The sequence below is a fragment of the Alexandromys fortis genome, unplaced genomic scaffold (genome assembly GCF_014885135.2).
Source record: "Alexandromys fortis isolate MF-2015 unplaced genomic scaffold, M_Fortis_MF-2015_v1.1 scaffold_237, whole genome shotgun sequence".
NCBI lineage: Eukaryota > Metazoa > Chordata > Mammalia > Rodentia > Cricetidae > Alexandromys > Alexandromys fortis.
Window position 1 is genome coordinate 141,099 of NW_026068137.1, and position 17,847 is coordinate 158,945.

The window sequence follows — 17,847 nt, forward strand, 5'->3', positions numbered from 1 at the left end:
TTCGAGACAGGGTTTCTCTGTGGCTTTGGAGCGTGTCCTGGAAGTAGCTCTGTAGACCAGGCTGGTCTCGAACTCACAGGTGTTTTGTTTTCTTAAGACAAGGTTTCTCTGTACCTTTGGAGCCTGTATTGGAACTATCTCTTACAGACCTGGCGGGCCACAAACTTCCAGAGATGTACCTGCCTCTGCCTCCCAAATGCTGGCATTAGGGGCATGTGTCACCACTGCCTAGTTACTCTCTTTTTTTTTTTTTTCTTATTTTGTTTTAAAGACTTTTTCCTTTTCACTCCGAAGCTTACATATATTTTTAAACACACGGTAAATGGTTTTGTGGTTCTCTTGGTCTTCAAATTTATCTTTACTGTGTATCTCTCTTTTTCTGGACATATTTGTCTTTAATTTGCCAAGTGATATGGCTAGGATGAAAGTTTGGGCTTTGAACTGGATCGAGGCCATTACTAAGCTTTCTAAGATTCCAGCTTCCTGGAAGAGATCCCAGCACCAGTCATGTTTATTGCCACAACTCTAGGACATTTCAAGGTCTCTGCCTCCACTACAAAACATGTGGTCAGCTTTTCCTCAACACAATTTAAGTGTTTCCTGGCAGGACCTCTTAAAAGGGCTGCAAAGTTTTCAAGCTAAAGCTGAATCAACAGGCTTCTATTAAATGGCACACATTTGCCTCTAGCAAACAGAGCCCACCCGAGAAATTGCTGCTACCAAGAAGCCAAGCTTAACTCTATTCCCAAGCTCTCTCGGGTTTTCTATAGGTGCACTGTTGGGGGAAGTCACAAAATAGTCCCACACTAGTTAGGAATTCTGAATAATAAAAGGTTATTTATTTAGGGGACACTTACAGATTCACTGTCCTAGGTCACAGTCCTCTGCATAAATGGGAAACAGGTACAGAGTCTTGCAGCTGGAAGCAAGAGAATAAGTACAGGCTTTACAGCTGCATTTATAGTATAAGAGACCATGCCCATGTCTGCTAGTATCTTAAAGGCTGTTGGCTGAAGGAGTTCCCACAGCAGGAGTGTTTTGTATTGTTTTCTTTTCTTTTATGGTAAGGAGTATGGTTGCTGAAGCCCTGGATGTTGACTCCCCTCTCTCAGCCTTTCAATATAGTGGAGGCAAATTTACCACTAGCTCGGAAAACCATGTTCACACCTCAGCTCCAGCAAGCACTTGCTGCAAGCTTCTCACAAACCCCATAAATGTTCCACACTAGGACCTCCCAAAAGGGCCAGAGCCATTCCTGACACCAGCATGATCCAGGACACCATGTATTAAAGGAGAAGTGTCTCTGATAGCCACCAGCAAGCAGAGGCTCTCTGAAACATTGTGTCTACCAAGAAGCTACAGTTAACTCCTGCATTTGTGGGTCTAGAAGCCCTTTTTAAAGCTTTCTTAGGCTTTACGTAGATGTATGTGGACAAACTTTGGGCACCATTATGTAGCTACAAATATTCTCCATTCCTCTGGTCCTCCTGGACCAGTTTCTCTCCACCCAACAGGTCCCACTCAGTAACTCCTACAACTGCTTAAGAAATAACCACTCTGAGGCTTAATGTTATTATGTACTCCTTGGCCTATTTGCTCAGCCTTCTTATTAGTTTACTCTATATTTTAAACTAATCTATTTCTATTAATCTGTGTATCCCATGAAGGTGTGGTTTACTGGAAAAGTTTTGGCATCTTTCTCCTTCAGCAGCTTCATGGCATCTCCCTGATTCTGCCTTCTTTCCTCCTCTATCTCTGCTTGAATTTCCTGCCTTTCTATTCCTTATATCAGGCTTTTATTCTGGCTGTCACAGATTATTCTGAGGAGAGTGACTTAAGGCAGAAGCAGTTTATTTCATATCACAATTGAAGAGTCCAGTTCATAAAATTCAGAAGTGTGAAGCTGCTAATGAGTGACACACTAATAAATAGTAAATGAGACAGTGGGTCATCAAGTAATCAAGATGGCATCTCATGGTATTCTTCACTAAATCCTATTTGTATAATAATTCAGAGGTTTCTTAAGAAACACATGCAAGATGATTATGTATCCTGTCAGTCTGTCAGTGAAAATTAACCATGCTAATTAATATATGTACTCATAGGAGCCAGTAAAATTTGAGGATGTGGCAGTGAACTTCACCTCAGAAGAGTGGGCTGTGTTGGATTCTAGTCAGAAGAAGCTCTACAGAGATGTGATGAAGGAAACATTTTTGAACCTGATCTCCATAGGTAAAAAGTACTACATGCTCCCATTGCTTATTCGGTCGTTGAACAACTGTGTCCTTGATGTGGGGTTCCCCTTTGTGTGCTGTGATTACCATTACTAAGTAAAGAAACTGTCTTCGCCTATTGACCAGACAGAACTTAGGTAGGCGGTGAGGACTGGACTGCATACTGTGAGAAAGGAGGGCGGACTCAGGGGGAGTCCATAGATCTGCTGTTGGACATACATGTGCTAAAACTTTGTTGGTAGGCCATGACCTAATGGCGATATATATATAAGTAGAAATGGGTTAAATTAAGATGTAAGAATTAGCCAATCAGAATCTAGATCTAATTGGCTAAGTAGTGATTGAATTAATATAGTGTCTGTATGATAATTGTGGTTCTGGGGGATCTGGATGAATAAGCAGTTCACTGCATGCAACACATCATGCTTATGAATGTTATGTTGGTATTGAATTCTTAAATTAAAAATGCGCTTATTTAGTGTGCATATTATAAGAACTAGGTTGCAATAATTTTTTTTGCTTGCAATAATTTTTATGTTGAATATGAATATGTTTTCTCTGTATTTTGTTGTAGAAAAAGCACTAGAAGAAAATATTGAAGAGGACTATAAAAATCTCAGCAGGAATATGGGGTAATTTATATTCACTAGAAAATAAATCATATTATACATTTGGGACTCAGGGGACAACTGATAACATGCCTAGTGCTCCAAATATAACTAAGTGAAAAATGATCTTACACAAATTCTTCTAATGGAGCATTGAATTTTAATATTTAATATTTGAGTATTTCATGTGTGTGATCTATTATCGCCAATATGTCACGTGATAATGAGGCTGAAAAAAAAAGGTTTTCCCTGGATTATTACACAAAATATCCCATCATGTGCAAAGGGTTTTACTTTCTGTTCATACTTATGAGGCTTTGAAAATTAATACTGTGCTTTGTTTGCTTACTTTTGCTGTGACAAAAGAAGAATTCTGGGGTAGAGGACAGTTTTAAACTTCCTTGTCAGAATACCATCATATTGGGAAGCCAGGGCAGGAACTCAAGTATGACAGGAATCTGGAAACAGGCACTGAATCAGAATTGATGAGGAAATCCTGTTTACTGGAGTGATCTTCATCCCTTAATCAGCTACCTGCTCTCTAAGGGATACCACCCATAGTGAACTGCGCCACCCCACCTTATACAGTGATCAAGACAAAGCGGCCAGAGACATGTCTAAATGTCAATCTGATAAAGTAATTTTTTTGCTGTCTATTTTATTCCCAAACGGGGGTGCTAGTTTGTGTCAAAACTAATTAGCAGATACATTTCATATACAGAGCCTGAAATCCTGCCCATTGGCACACTACGCAACATGGTAAGCCCTCCTTTATTGGGAAAGTGAAATTGGTGTCACAGACTTGTTTCCAGGCCAATCTGATTGAGCCATTTATCAATTGGCAGACCTATCTTCCTATTACCATTTTTCCTTCCTTGTTCACTCATTTTGTACCTCTTAATTATTTTAAATATCTGTATCTGAGTTATGTTTCTGGAAGGCATAAAATGCAAGAAATTCTTCATATCAAGTGTATCAGATTTTGTGAACTCTTCACACAAATCCATGTCATTAAGTCTGCTTTGCTGAAAGATTGAGAATTGTTCTAAACCTCCAAGCCTATGATACAGCTCCTTTTAATTCTTACAGAAGTAACATTAGTCCTCTACTTCTTTACACATAGCAGGGTCTCACCATGAAATAGATCTTATATTGACATTGATACCATTATTTTATTCCCTCTGAGATTCTATAGTTGTGTTCCAGACACCCTAGCCTTCAATATTTCTTTGTCTAAAGTATTGCTTTTCTCATTTTTTTGCAGAATTCAGAGGATTGAGAAAGACCATGGAAGTGAATGTCATAATGAGTGTGATAAAAATCAGCCAGCTAGTCCAGAGAGTATGATCATTAAAGACACGCCTTGCAGAGTAAGAGTTCATGAGACTCCATTGCTTGTAACAAATATCATTGGTGATTTATCCTTACAAGGGTATCTCAGAGAAAAAGATAGAGGGAAACCACCACTGTATAAGGGAGCTGTGGCAAAAGCTTATAAACATCAGAATCATTGGAAAGTAATCAGTTGTTCTAAATCCCTTCAGGTACTTGAAACTTCTCCTGAAGAGAAACCCAGGAAAAAACAATATAAAGAAGCCTGTAGGAGTTTGTGTTTAGATGAGTCTCAGGAAAGAACTTATACTGGAAATAAACTCAATGAGGATACCTTCATGAGATACACACAGGGACAGAATGATGAACAAAACCATAAAGAAGTGGAACAATTTGTATGTAGTTTCTGTGAAGAATCCTTCATTGATTCCAGTGAGCTTTCCAACCAGGAAAAAAGTCATATTGAAGAGGAAAGGTACATTTGTAGGCAATGTGGCCGAACATTTAAATATAAAACATGTTTTGAGAAACAAAAAGTAAGTCACAAAGGAGAGAAGCCATATGCTTCTATACATTATGGAAAAGCCTTCACCCAATTCAATCATCATAACAGTCATGAAGGCAGTTACATTGAACAAAAGCATTATTCCTGCAAGCATTGTGGAAAAAACCTCACCAGTTCTTCGTATCGAAACATTCATGAAAGAATTCACACGGGAGAGAAACCTTATGCATGTAAGCATTGTGGAAAAGCCTTCAACAACCGCAATAGTCATAATATACATGAGAGGAGCCACACTGGAGAGAAACCTTATACATGTAAGCACTGTGGAAAAAACTTCACCAGTTCTTCTTATCGAAACCTTCATGAAAAAATTCACACTGGAGAGAAACCTTATGCATGTAAGCATTGTGGAAAAGCATACAGCACTTCCAGTGCTTGTCATTTTCATGAAAGAATGCACACGGCAGAGAGAATTCATACATGCAAGCATTGCGGAAAAGCTTTTTTCTGTCTCAAGCATCTGAAAAGGCATGAAATAATTCACACTGGAAAAACGCCTTATGCATGTAAGCATTGTGGAAAAGCCTTCAACCACTCCAGTAGTTGTAACAGACATGAGAGGAACCACACTGCAGAGAAACCTTATGCATGTAAGCATTGTGGAAAAAAGTTCGCTAGTTCTTTTTCTCGAAACATTCATGAAAATATTCACACTGGAGAGAAACCTTATGCATGTAAGCATTGTGGAAAAGCCTTCAACAGTCCCAATAGTCGTAAGAAACATGAAAGTAGACACACTGTAGAGAAACCTTATGCATGAGCATTGTGGAATAGCCTTCAACAATTCCATTAGGTGTAACAGACATTAAAGGATACATACCACAGAGAAACAGAAGACTTATACATGCAAACATTGTAGAAAAACTGTTTCTGGTATAGGCATCTGAACATTCATGAAATAATTCACACTGACAAAAGCCTTATTGTGTAAGCATTGTGGAAAATCATTCAACAACCCCAGTAGTTGTAATAGACGTGGAAGGAGTCACACTGCAGAAAACCGTTTTCATGTAGACATTGTAAAAACTCCTATACCAGCTTCAGTTCTTGTAAGACTAATGAAGAGTGTTCACATTAAAGGGAATTCATATACATTTAAGCAGTGTGAAAAAGTGTTTACCTGCTCCAATCACCTGAACATTCATGAAAAGATTCACACGGAGGAAAAGTCTTGAGCATGTAAACATACAAGAAAAGCCTTCCGTGACATCAGTCATCATAACATAGATGAATGAAGTCACACTTTAGAGAAGCTTTATTCATGTAAGTATTGTGCGAAACCCTTCACTACTTTCTATTCATGTAAGGTTCCTGAAAGAGATCATACTGAAGAGAAGTGCTATGCATGTACGCACTCTGGAAAAGCATTTACCCACTTCAGTCAGCTGAACATCCAGGAAAGGGTTCAATTTGCAGAGAAGGCTTTTTGCATGTAAACATTACAGGAAACCTTTTAACACTTCAATTTGTCCTGATTTGCATGGAAAACAATCAAACTGGAGAGGAACTCTTTGTGTGTAAAAGATGTGGAAACTGTTCATTCTGTAGACTTTAACAGGCATAAAAGAGTTCACTTGATAGTTCATTTATGCACATAAGAATTGTGGAAAAGCCTTCAGCTGCTCTTGTGATTATAACAGATCTGAAACTCTTCACACTAGTCAGTAGCCTAATGCCTGTAACCATTTTCAGAAAGCCTTTACTAGATTCACTTGGTCCAAGAGTAAAAACATTCACACTGGATAGAAACCTTTTGTATGTATACATGGTATAAAACTATTTGTTTGTTCTTGTGATTTTTAACAAGCATAAAGTTCTCACACAGTGTCTGTAATGTGGGAATGTCTTCAGCACATCCAGTTTCTGTAACCCTCATGCACAGTCTGAAGATAGATTTACATGTACATCCATGTGGAAATTTTTTTTAGCAATCACAGTTCCTACTATACTCAATTACTTTTTCACTTTTGAGAACCTGTATGTTTAGAATAAATGTGGGAAAATATTCAAAGTGTTTAAAATTAATAAAACTTAAAATTTTTATTTTTTTGGTAGTGTTTTCTGGAATTTCTGTGTTTTACATCCCTGCTGAAGTGCATAGTGATCTCACAGTGAAAAGAAGTAGTGTGTAGAACAAATACCAGTAATAACTCAGTAATGCTGCATTGGTAAAATCACTTCTATTGTGATTAATGGAAGAAGAATGTGCTAGGAACATGAGATGTATCAGCTAATCATGATTCGTCCCAGTAAGTGTGTTTGTTATCTGAATGGTCTCCCTGGATCTTATGTGGTGGAAATAATGTGTCAGTTCCAGAAGCTCTCTTCTAAGAATCATATGTACACTTTCTAATGAACACAGAGATAGAGAAAAAGGATGAGAGAGAGGAGTATGGAGTTTACTTTCTTTATGCCAAAAACATTGGGGAAAAAACTGCCCTTACCTCAATTGCTGGCAAAATACTGTCCAGACTGGATGAGGAGGATACAAATAAAAGCAACTGCCAAACTTTGCTGTGATATTACAGTCATTCAAAATGCCCTGCTTCACAAAAATTTCTGTCATAAATACTAGCCTATAGGCCAAAGGTGGATGCCCCATCATTACAGAAGAACTTTGAATGCCTGTTTTGGTAGCCTGATTTCCCTGTTTTTAGGCAGATTTTTACCCTTTAGGGATCTTAACTGAGTTAAAGTTTAATAATTAGAATTAATTTTTCTAATGATAAAAGTAAATTAAATATAAAACTTTATACTCCAAAAGATAGATAATTACATACATTCTCCAATTTTGTCAAATGCAAATGGAGTGAACATTGTAAATATAATTTTTACATAGTAACTTTTTGTTGTATATAGTCTTACTATGCTAACGTTAAAACCTTCCTTTTTATTAGACAAAAAAAGAGATGCTGTACACTGTGATGATTTTTCACTCAGATTGGGTTAGTAGAAACTTGATTGGCCAGTAGCCATGTAGGAAATATAGGCACAACAACCAAACTAAGGACTGTGGGAAGAAAGGTGGAGTCAGAGAGTCACCAGGAGATACAGAGGGAGTGAGACATGCTGAAGGAGAGGTAAAGCCACGTGCCATATGGCAATATATAAATTAATAGAAATGTGTTGGATCCTAATGGAGTCCTGCCCTACCTACTCACCTCCCTGTAGATTACCTTTCTTGCCCTTGTTCTTGGTTTCTGAGAAACTTGCAAGTTTCCTGCTCTCAGGGTTGCTTACCAACCCTGCTTCCTGAGTACACATTTTCTTGGCCTTAACCCAAGGATCTGGTGATGAGGTGTCCATCCTGTTGGCCTACCTGTCTGGGTTAGGCATAACTCTCCCCCCCCTTGGTGATGTACAATAAAGGCTTCTAGTTCTGCAACATCCAAAGTGTCTTTTCCATTAATCCTAACATCCTTCCCTAGGATTTCACACTAGCTGCACTGGTGTGGCAGAAATGTGTTGTAAGAGCTAGCTACTAATAAGCCTGAGCTATAAGCCAAGAATTTAAAATTTAAACGTGTCTGTGGTTATTTAGGATTTGGCTTATTGGAAACAAAAACTCTGTCTACATTATAATCATGATATATAGTGTGTATACACTTATAAATTTATACATAAGTAGGTATGTGTGTATATGTATGAAGTTATGCCATTTGCCAGGACAGTTTCTAAACCAAAGAACCCCACATTCATAAACAAACCACCAATATCAGGCAGAATAAATCTTCATTTGAGTTGCCCGTGATAGTTCCTTAATTCCCTCAGAAATTTAGGGTAATTTTTTTTCTTTTGGTCATCTCTCTGAGGCTGAAGGTGAGTCATATTAACTGAAACCATTGCACATTTTGAATCCAGGGTGAAACAGTTGAACTCGAGATAAAACTAAACCCACCTTTATTCAAAGTTTCATAGAAAGTTTCTCAGAGAAGCAGTCAAAATCCCTCTTCAATTCTTAACTCTTTTTGTGGTTTGATTAAGAATGGCCCCCAAGGCTCATGGTGGCACATAAATCTCTTTGATTGCAGGTCAAAGGCATTCAGTGTTTCCTCTAGACTTCAGAAAACACAATCTGTTAGCTCTGATCATGTACTGATACATTTTTATTGAAAACTTGATTCAAAGTCATATTACCTTGGAAGAAGGAGCTTTAATTTGGGAACTATATTGCACAGATGGGCCTGTGGCCCTGTTTGTGAAGGATATTTTTAATTGATCTTGGAGGGCCTAATCCAGAATGGTCAACACCATCACTACATAGGCGGATCTGGCTTATATACAAATATTAACTAATACTTCTATACTTCCTGCCCTGGCTTCCGTCAATGACCTGAAACAATAAGTTAAATGAATACTTCCTTGCACTCAGTTGCTTTTATTCATGATACTTATTACAGGAAGAAAAAGCAAAAAAAAATACATAGTAATTTATAGACGTATACTACATCACAGGATATTCAACAATATTGTCGGAGCATTTAAAATCATCAAATACCAGTGTAATTGAGAAAAACCAAAATGAGAGGTTTGGTATAAGAAGGAACATTTGTAAAGCCACTGTTCATTCTTTTTTTGCTTACAGTTTGAGGAGGGGGGATGTAGATTCAGAGACTTTCTAAATTTAGAGTGATTTAATCGATGGATAAATGTATCTGTTCCTCCTCAATCTTTTTAGATTTTTTTTATCATGTTACATACCATTTCCAGTGCCCACTTCCTTTTTCTACCATCAACCTCTGCCCATCCCATCACCCATTTACTCCTCAGAAAGTGTGTAAGCCTCCCTTTGGGAGAAAACAATGTCTGATATACCAATTTGAGACAGGACAAAAACCTACCCACTATATAAGTCTGAGCAAGTTGTTACACTATAGGGAATGGGCTACAAAAGGCGCACTCATGTACCCAGGGTAAGTCCTGGTTCCATTGCCATGGGTTCCCCAAACAGAACAAGACACAACTGTCACACACATTCAGAAGACTTAGTTTGGTCCCATGTAGAATCCCTGTCAATCTTGGGTAACTGAGTTATGACTAATTGGGTCACTTGTCTTTGTGCTTTTCTCAGTGATGATCTTGTTGCCTCTTGCTCAGATGATCCTTCCTCCTTCTCTTCAACTAATTTCCAGGAGCTCAGCCCAGTGCTCTGCTCTGGGTCTGTGCTTTTGCTTCCATCGTTAGTGGATGCAGGTTCAATGATGACAATTATGGTAGTCACCAATTGGATTATTGGAGAAATTCAGTTCAAGTACCCTCTCCACTAGTTCTAGGAGTCTTAGCTGGGGTCATTTTTTGTGAATTCCTGGCAATTTCCCTAACACCTGGTAGAGAGAGAACATGCAAATTAAGATCAGAAAGGAAAAGGGACATAACTACAGATGCATAAGAAATCCAGAGAATCATTAGATCTTACAATAAAAGCCTGTATGCCACAAAAATGGAAAATGTGAAAGAAATGGACACTTTTTTAGATAAGTACCATATACCAAAATTAAATCAAGACCAGGTGAACAGTTTAAATAGACCTGTAAGTCGCAAGGAATTGGAAGCTGTCACCAGAAACCTACCTACCAAAAAAAGCCCTGGTCCAGATGGTTTCAATGAAGAATTATACCAGAACTTCCACGAAGAGCTAATAATTATACTCCTTAATGTGTTTCACAGACTAAAAACAGAAGAGTCATCCAGAGATGAATATGGTATGTACTCACTCGTTAGTAGATTCTAGCCATAAATAAAGGACATTGAGCCTATAATCCATGATCCTAGAGAAGCTAAATAAGAAGGTGAACCCAAAGAAAAACCCAAAGAAAAACATATAGTTATCCTCCTGGATATTGGAAGGAGACAGGATTGCCAGGCAAAAATTGGAAACTTGGGGGTGGGGGTAGGGTGGGGGAAGGGGACTTGGGGAGAAAAAATTGAGAATGGGGGAATGGGATGGTTGGGATGGAGGAAGGGCGGATATGGAGCAGGAACGTATATATCTTAATTAAGGTAGCTATTTTAGGGTTGGCAAGAGACTTGACTCTAGAGGTGTCCCCAGGTGTTCATAGAGATGTCCCCAGCTAGATCCTTAGGCAGCTGAGGAGAGGCCGCCTGAAATGGCCCTATTCTATAGCCATACTGATGAATATCTTGCATATCACCATAGAACCTTCATCTGGTGATGGATAGACATAGAGACAGAGACCCACATTGGAGTACTGGACTGAGCTCCCAAGGTCCAAATGAGGAGCAGAAGGAGGGAGAACATGATCAAGGAAGTCAGGACTGCGAGGGTGTGCCCACCCACTGAGACGGTGGGGCTGATTTAATGGGAGGTCACCAAAGCCAGCTGGACTGGGACTGATGGAGCATGTGATCAAACCCGACTCTCTGAATGTGTTGGACAAGGAGGGCTGACTGAGAAGCTAAGGACAATGGCACTAGGTTTTGATCCTACTGCATGTACTGGCTTTGTGGGAGCCTAGTCTGTTTGGATACTCACCTTCCAAGACCTGGATTGAGGGGGGAGGACCTTGGACTTCCCACAGGGCAGGGAACCCTGACTGCTCTTTGGACTGGAGAATGAGGGGAAGGGGTAGCATGTAGGGGGAAGGAAGTGGGAGGAGGGGAGGAGGTGGAAATTTTTAATTATAAATAAATATATAAATAAATAAAAGAGAAATGGGTTAACCAAGATGTGAGAATTAGCCAGTAAGAGGCTAGAGCTAATGGGCCAGGCAGTGTTTAAATGAATACAATTTGTGTGTTGTTATTTTGGATGTAAAGCTAACCAGGTCATTTTGCCCCAGTTCCAGGGCCTGAGTCTATTGAAGAAAAACTACAAAGGGGATGGAGAATTCCTGGGAAAGTATCCAAAGCTCCAAGTGGAGGCATGGGTGATTATCAGGTTCCTGGTTTCCAGGGGAGGGGGAAGCACTAATGCTGAGAGGTCTCAGAAATGGCCTCAAAGTTGTCCTAGAGTTTTTCAGTTCCACTATAGGAAATGGGCTCCAAAATCCCATTTATGCACCCAGGGTAAGTCTTGGTCCCACTGCCATGGGTTCCCCAAACAGAACAAGACACAACTGTCACTCACATTCAGAGGACTTAGTTTGGCCCCATGTAGAATCCCTAACAGTCAATTTGGGTAAATGAGCTACCACTAGTTTGGTCACTTGTCTTTGTGGTTTGATCAGTGATGATCTTGTTGCCCCTTGCTCATATGATCTCTCCTTTTTCTCTTCCTGGCAATTTCCCTAACACCTGGTTTCTCCCTCATAATGGCTTGCTCTACCAAGATAACTCTTTCATTGCTCCCTCTCTTCATCACTCCCTCAACTCAGCCATCTCAAATCCTCATATGGCCATCCCACATTTCTTCCCTTCTTCTTCCCTTCCATGTCCAGTAAGTAGATCTTAACTTTTTTTCTTTCCTGGGACCCTTCATGTATATCCCTCTTTTGGTTCTTCTTATCCAATTTCTTGGGGTTGTGAATTATAGCCTGGTTATCCTTTACCTTATGTTTAATATCAACATACCCATGTTTGTCTTTCTGAGGCTGGCTTACCTCACTAAGGATGGTTTTTTTGTACCTCCATCCATTTGCCTGCAAATTGCAAGATGTCCTTGTTTTTACTTCTTAGCATTACTACATTGTGTAAATGTGCCACGTTTCCATTATTCATTCTTTTAGGGGCATCTAAGTTGTTTCTAGTTTTGGGTTATTACAAATAATACTTCTATGAACATAGTTGAGCAAATATCCTTGTGGTATGAATGTGCATCCTTTGGCTATATGCCCAAAAGTTATATTGTGTGAGTCTTAAGGTATATTGATTTCCAATTTTCTGAGAAACCACCATACTGATTTCCAAAATGCTGTACATGTTTGCACTCCCATCAGCAGTGGAGGAGTGTAACCTGCCCAGCAGATCCAGTTATTCCAGGGTCTGAAGGGGCACTACCTAAAAGAACATGAGTGAGAAAGGGAAAGAAGACCAAGCAAGCAAAACAGGATTCTGTTCTCAATTTGTCAAGGTTTTCCTTTATTGAAACAAGCTTTAGTCTTAAATACTCCTCAGTGAGAAACTTGTGCAGGGGGAACTGAGGAAGGGGGAAGGGAGAAGAAGGACAGGGGAAGGGATTCAGCAGCTCAGCAGCTAAGTGGGGCAGTTGCAAGGTCAGTGGCTAGAACACCTGCTGTTAGCAATAAGCAGCAAGGAATGAAGACACTCTGTGGTGCTTTCCAGAGCTTGAGTCTCCAAGGTTAGCACGTAATGTTTTGGTTAACTTTAAGTTTTCTGTCTCAAAGTTTTTACTTCAAGGCCCTGTGAGAAAGAAGAAGCCTGAAATGGCTCCTGGCAGAGGAGTGATCCTCTTAGGTTACATTCTCTCCAGCAGGAACTGTTATCAGTGTTTATGATCTCAGCCATTCTAACAGATGTAAGATAGTATCTCAGATTCATTTTGATTTGCATTTCCCTGATGGCAAAGGATGTTGAATAATCCCATAACTCTTTTGGTCATTTGGAATTCTTCTTTTGAAAATTCTCTGTTTAGATCTGCATCCTATATTTAATTGGATTATTTGGTATTTTGATGTCCAGTGTCTTGAGTTCTTTATATATTTTTGAGATCAACCCTTTATCAGGTACAGGGTTGGTAAAGATATTTTCTCATTCTGTACACTGACCTTTTGTCTTATTCATCATGGCTTTTACCTTACAGAAGCTTCCCAGTTCCAGGAAGTACCATTTATTAATTGTTCTCACTGTCTGTGCTACTAGTGTAATATTAAGGAAGGGAATCTCCTGCTTTCATGTATGCAAGGTTACTCCTGACTTTCTCTTCTATCATGTTCAGTGCAAATGAATTTATGTTGAGGTCTTTTACTTATTTGGATGTTAGTTTTGTTCATGGGGATTGATATGGATCTACTTGCATTCCACTACATATTGATATCCAGTTATGCCAGTACCATTTGTTGAAGATGCTTTCTTTTATCTATTGTATACTTTTTTTTTTGGCCTCCATGTCAAATATCAGGTGTTTATAAGCATAGTGATGTTTTATTTCTGTTTTAATAAATAAAGCTTGCCTGAAGATCAGGGTGTAAAGCTATGTTGCTAGAGGCCAGAAAGTAGTGGCACACACCTTTAATCCAATGACTCAAGGCCACCCTGGCTAAACAAGACTGAGTTAGTGTAAAGAGAATTAGAATTCACATAATGGTGCTCCCTGCACTTGGGACTCTATTGCTTTTATTCACAGCACTAGGGAGGTGGAGACTGGAGTGGTATGGCTGGACAGAGAGAGGCATATAAGGCTGGAGAAGACAAGAGCACATTGCAGTCTGAGGTTCGGAGGGGAGCGTTGCAGTCTACAGTCATGCTGAGAGTAGGTTCACCCCTTTGTTTGTCTGAGCCTTGATATATGTAAAAACTCTTTAGTATCTTGACTGCTTTTCTGACCTTCAGCTTGAACCCCAATATTGTTTCTGGGTTTTTATTATTCATGTGACATCTGGTGCCCAACTTTTGGAGGTATGAATTAATGAAAAGCCTACTTGCCTGTGGCTTTGCACCACTGGTATAAGCCAGAGCTACATGTTGCTGGAGTCACCACACTATCGGTTAGATTTTGCTTTCTTCTGTCCTGGTGGACTTCCCAGGAAGCTTCTTGTTGGGCTGCTGCCAAGCTAGGTAGCTGCCTTGAAGTTCTGTCAAGATATTGCTGCTCTGTGGATCAACAATAAGCCTCACATCTTCATCATCATCAGTAGATTTAGTGAGAAAATTGGACATTTTTTAAGGGAGGAATTAGTTAAAAGGGGGAGTTTTTCCCATGTTAAAAAAAAGGCAAAATTACAGCACAGAAAGTTATATCTCTGTATGATTATGTAATGTATGTTTTGAAAATGGAACAATTAAATAAAGGGATAATCAACTTAACTTGGATAGACATACTGCTATTTATCATGTTGATAATCCTTGATGATTCTACAGGTTTCGTTCCATTGTTGATTTTTTAATATGGTTTCTCTCTAGGAGATGTTTCAAGTATCTAATATGATTCAGAATGATTGATACCTTTCCAATGTTTCTGATGCTTAAAGGTTTTTGCACAGTGTCTCTGTATTCAGAGTTTTCCTCTAGCTTGATCTCTGAGGTATACATGTGAAAATGCATGTATGACTAATTATGTTTCTTATACACAATCTGCTTTCATATACTGTTATTTCAGGAGGCACGGATTTCTTAGCTACATTCTCTGGAATCTGATGCTGATTTTCATCACACTGACAATCACATTCATACCCACAGTCTTTCTCAACTCTTGCTGGTAATTCACCCCTTCACTCTTATTAGAGCATACTTTGGGATTCTGGCATGTATTGAAAACCAGCTGAGACACCAGTTCCATGAACTGGACAACTACTAGATTCCTAGACTTTCCACTGGTCGACAGGCATTGTTGAACTGGCAGGACTATAGCTTATAATTGGCGACTCTAATAAACCCTCTTCTCTCTCTCTCTCTCTCTCTCTCTCTCTCTCTCTCTCTCTCTCTCTCTCTCTGTTCTGTTCTAAAGAATGTTGACTAGCACTAAAGTGAGTATTTTGCCCGCTTGTATGTATGTGCACCATGTTTCTGCTTGCTGCTGCTGAGGTCAGAAGAGGACATAGGATACCCTGGATCAAATGGTTATCTGTAACAGGAGGAGCTGGCTGCTTGTTGTCCCAGCCACCCAGCTAGATTACACACAGAAACTGTATTAATTAAAACACTGTTTGGCCATTAGCTCTAACTTCTTATATACTAATTCTTACATCTTAATTTAACCCATTTCTATTAATCTGTGTATTGCCATGTGACTGTGGCTTACCAGCAAGATTCTAACCAGTGTCCACCTCAGGCAGGAGATCCATGGTGTCTCTCACCCTGCTTTCTTCCTCCCAGCATTCAGTTCTGTTCCCCTCCCACCTACGTAAGTTCTGCCCTATTAAAAGGCCAAGGCAGTTTCTTTATTAGCCAATGAAAGCAACACAAAGAGAGAAGGACCTCCCATACCATTTCCCCTTTTCTGTTTAAACAAAAAGGAAGACTTTAACATAGTAAAATTACATATAACAGGTATCAAGCAAGAATTACAGTTGCAATATTTATATCTATTTTATCTTTTATCATAACAAATGAAAACAATAACTGTAACTATCTCTCTATTCTTTAACTCCATCAAAGACTACAGAAGGATATAATATTACCTAAGTAAACAGAAAGTGCATTGTAAACAACTTCCAAAACTCTAGAAATGACAGAGACATCTCACTGCTTGTACAGTTACCCAAAGTTCTTCTGTACCATCGGGGCATCCATGTTTATGTAGCTTTACTTTAACCTGTATTTCTTTTATTTTTACCTTTTGAGACAGGTTCTCTGTATATCTTTGGCTGTCCTGGAACTCCCTCTGTAGACCAGGCTATCTTTGAACCCACAGAAATTCACCTGTCTCTGCCTCACAAGTGCTGGTGTTAAAGGTGTGCACCACCACACCTTGAATTCACACAGGTCTGTCTGCCTCTACCTCCCAAAGTACCGTGTTTTTGTTTGTTTTTTGTTTTGATTTGATTTTTTTCCTTTGGTTTTTCGAGGCAGGGTTTCTCTGTAGCTTTGGAGCCTTGTTGAAATACGAAGCGGCGGGGCTGCGTCCCCAACACCCCGGCCGCTTGGCTAGCTCATGCCCGAAATAACAACACACAAACTGTATTCATTTAAGAACTGCTTGGCCCATGAACTCTAGCCCTTACAGGCCAATTCTCGCATCTGGACTAGCCCATTTCTAATGATGTGTGTAAGCATCCCAAGGTGCGCTTACCGGGAAGATTCTAGCCTAAGTCCATCGTGGGTTGCAGCTGCCTGGGAGAGCTGAGCATGGCGTCTCTGCTCCAGCAGAGCTGTCGGGTCTCTCCGGGAGCAGAGCAGAGTCTGACCTCACTTCCTCTTCCGCCCAGAATTCTATTCTGTTTACTCCTCCCATCTATGTTCCAAGCCATGAGGCCAAGCAGCTGGTTTATTATAACTTAACCAATGAAATCAACAGATTGATATATGACACTCCCACATCAGAGCCTGTACTAGAAGTAGCTCCTGTAGACCAAGCTGCCCTCGAATTCACAGAGATCTGCCTGCCTCTGCTTCCCGAGAGCTGGGATTAAAGGCGTGTGCCATCATTGCCCCGTTTAGTACCACATTTTCTTTATCCGTTCTTCAGTTGAGGGGAATCTAGGTTGTTCAGGTTCTGGTTATTACAAATAATACTGCTGTGAAAATAGCTGATCAAGTGTCCTTGTGGTATGATTGAGCGAACTTTGGATATATTCCTAAGAGTGGAGTCACTGAGTCTTGAGGCAGATCGATTCCCAATTTTCTGAGAAACTGCCATATTGATTTCCAAAATGACTGCACAAGTTTGCACTCCCACCAGCAGTGGAGGAATGTTCCCTTTCTGCAGATCCTCTATTTTAGAGTTATGCTTTATGTTTCTCTGAGTGTTCTCAGTGATGTTCTATTAGAAACCTCCTCTTTCACTAATTATATTCATTTGGCTTTTATCTCACTTTCCTTTGGTGAATTTGGATACAGATTTGTGTCCTCATTTGTTTCTCATTGGGAGGAAAGGGTTTATTTCAGTTTACAACTTATATAGTTCATCATAAAGGAAAGTAAGGCAGCATCAACCACTTATCATAAATATGACACATATAATTACATACAGACCAATCTTTTGGAGGAATTTTCTCACTTGAGGTTTCCCCTTCCCAGATAACTCTAGGTTGTATCAAGTAAACAAAAGAAAAAAATACTAAGCAGTTCAGCTGGACAGCCATGGCCCATACCAATAATTTCAGGACTTGGGAGACAGAGGCAGATCACTCGCTGTTTGAGGCCAACTTGTTCTACAGAGAGAGTGTCAGAATAACCAGTGCTACACAGAGAGACCCTGTCTTGAAAAAACACAAAGAAGCAAAAAAACAAAAACAAAAACAAAAACAAAAACCAACCAACCAAACAAACAAAAACCTAAGCAGTTCAATTTTTTTTTTTTTTTTTTTTTTTT

At 39.5% G+C, this 17,847-nt stretch overlaps 1 protein-coding gene across 1 annotated transcript in view; it reads left to right on the forward strand.

Annotated features, from left to right (window-relative positions):
• Positions 1 to 5,914, forward strand: part of LOC126491100 (zinc finger protein 709-like) — a 25,555-nt gene extending 19,641 nt beyond the window's left edge. The window contains exons 5-8 of the mRNA XM_050126512.1: positions 2,106 to 2,232; positions 2,809 to 2,866; positions 4,107 to 5,494; positions 5,664 to 5,914. Coding sequence (XP_049982469.1) covers positions 2,106 to 2,232; positions 2,809 to 2,866; positions 4,107 to 5,494; positions 5,664 to 5,914 — 1,824 coding nt within the window. The remainder of the gene's footprint in view (positions 1 to 2,105; positions 2,233 to 2,808; positions 2,867 to 4,106; positions 5,495 to 5,663) is intronic.
• The last annotated feature ends 11,933 nt before the right edge of the window (positions 5,915 to 17,847 follow it).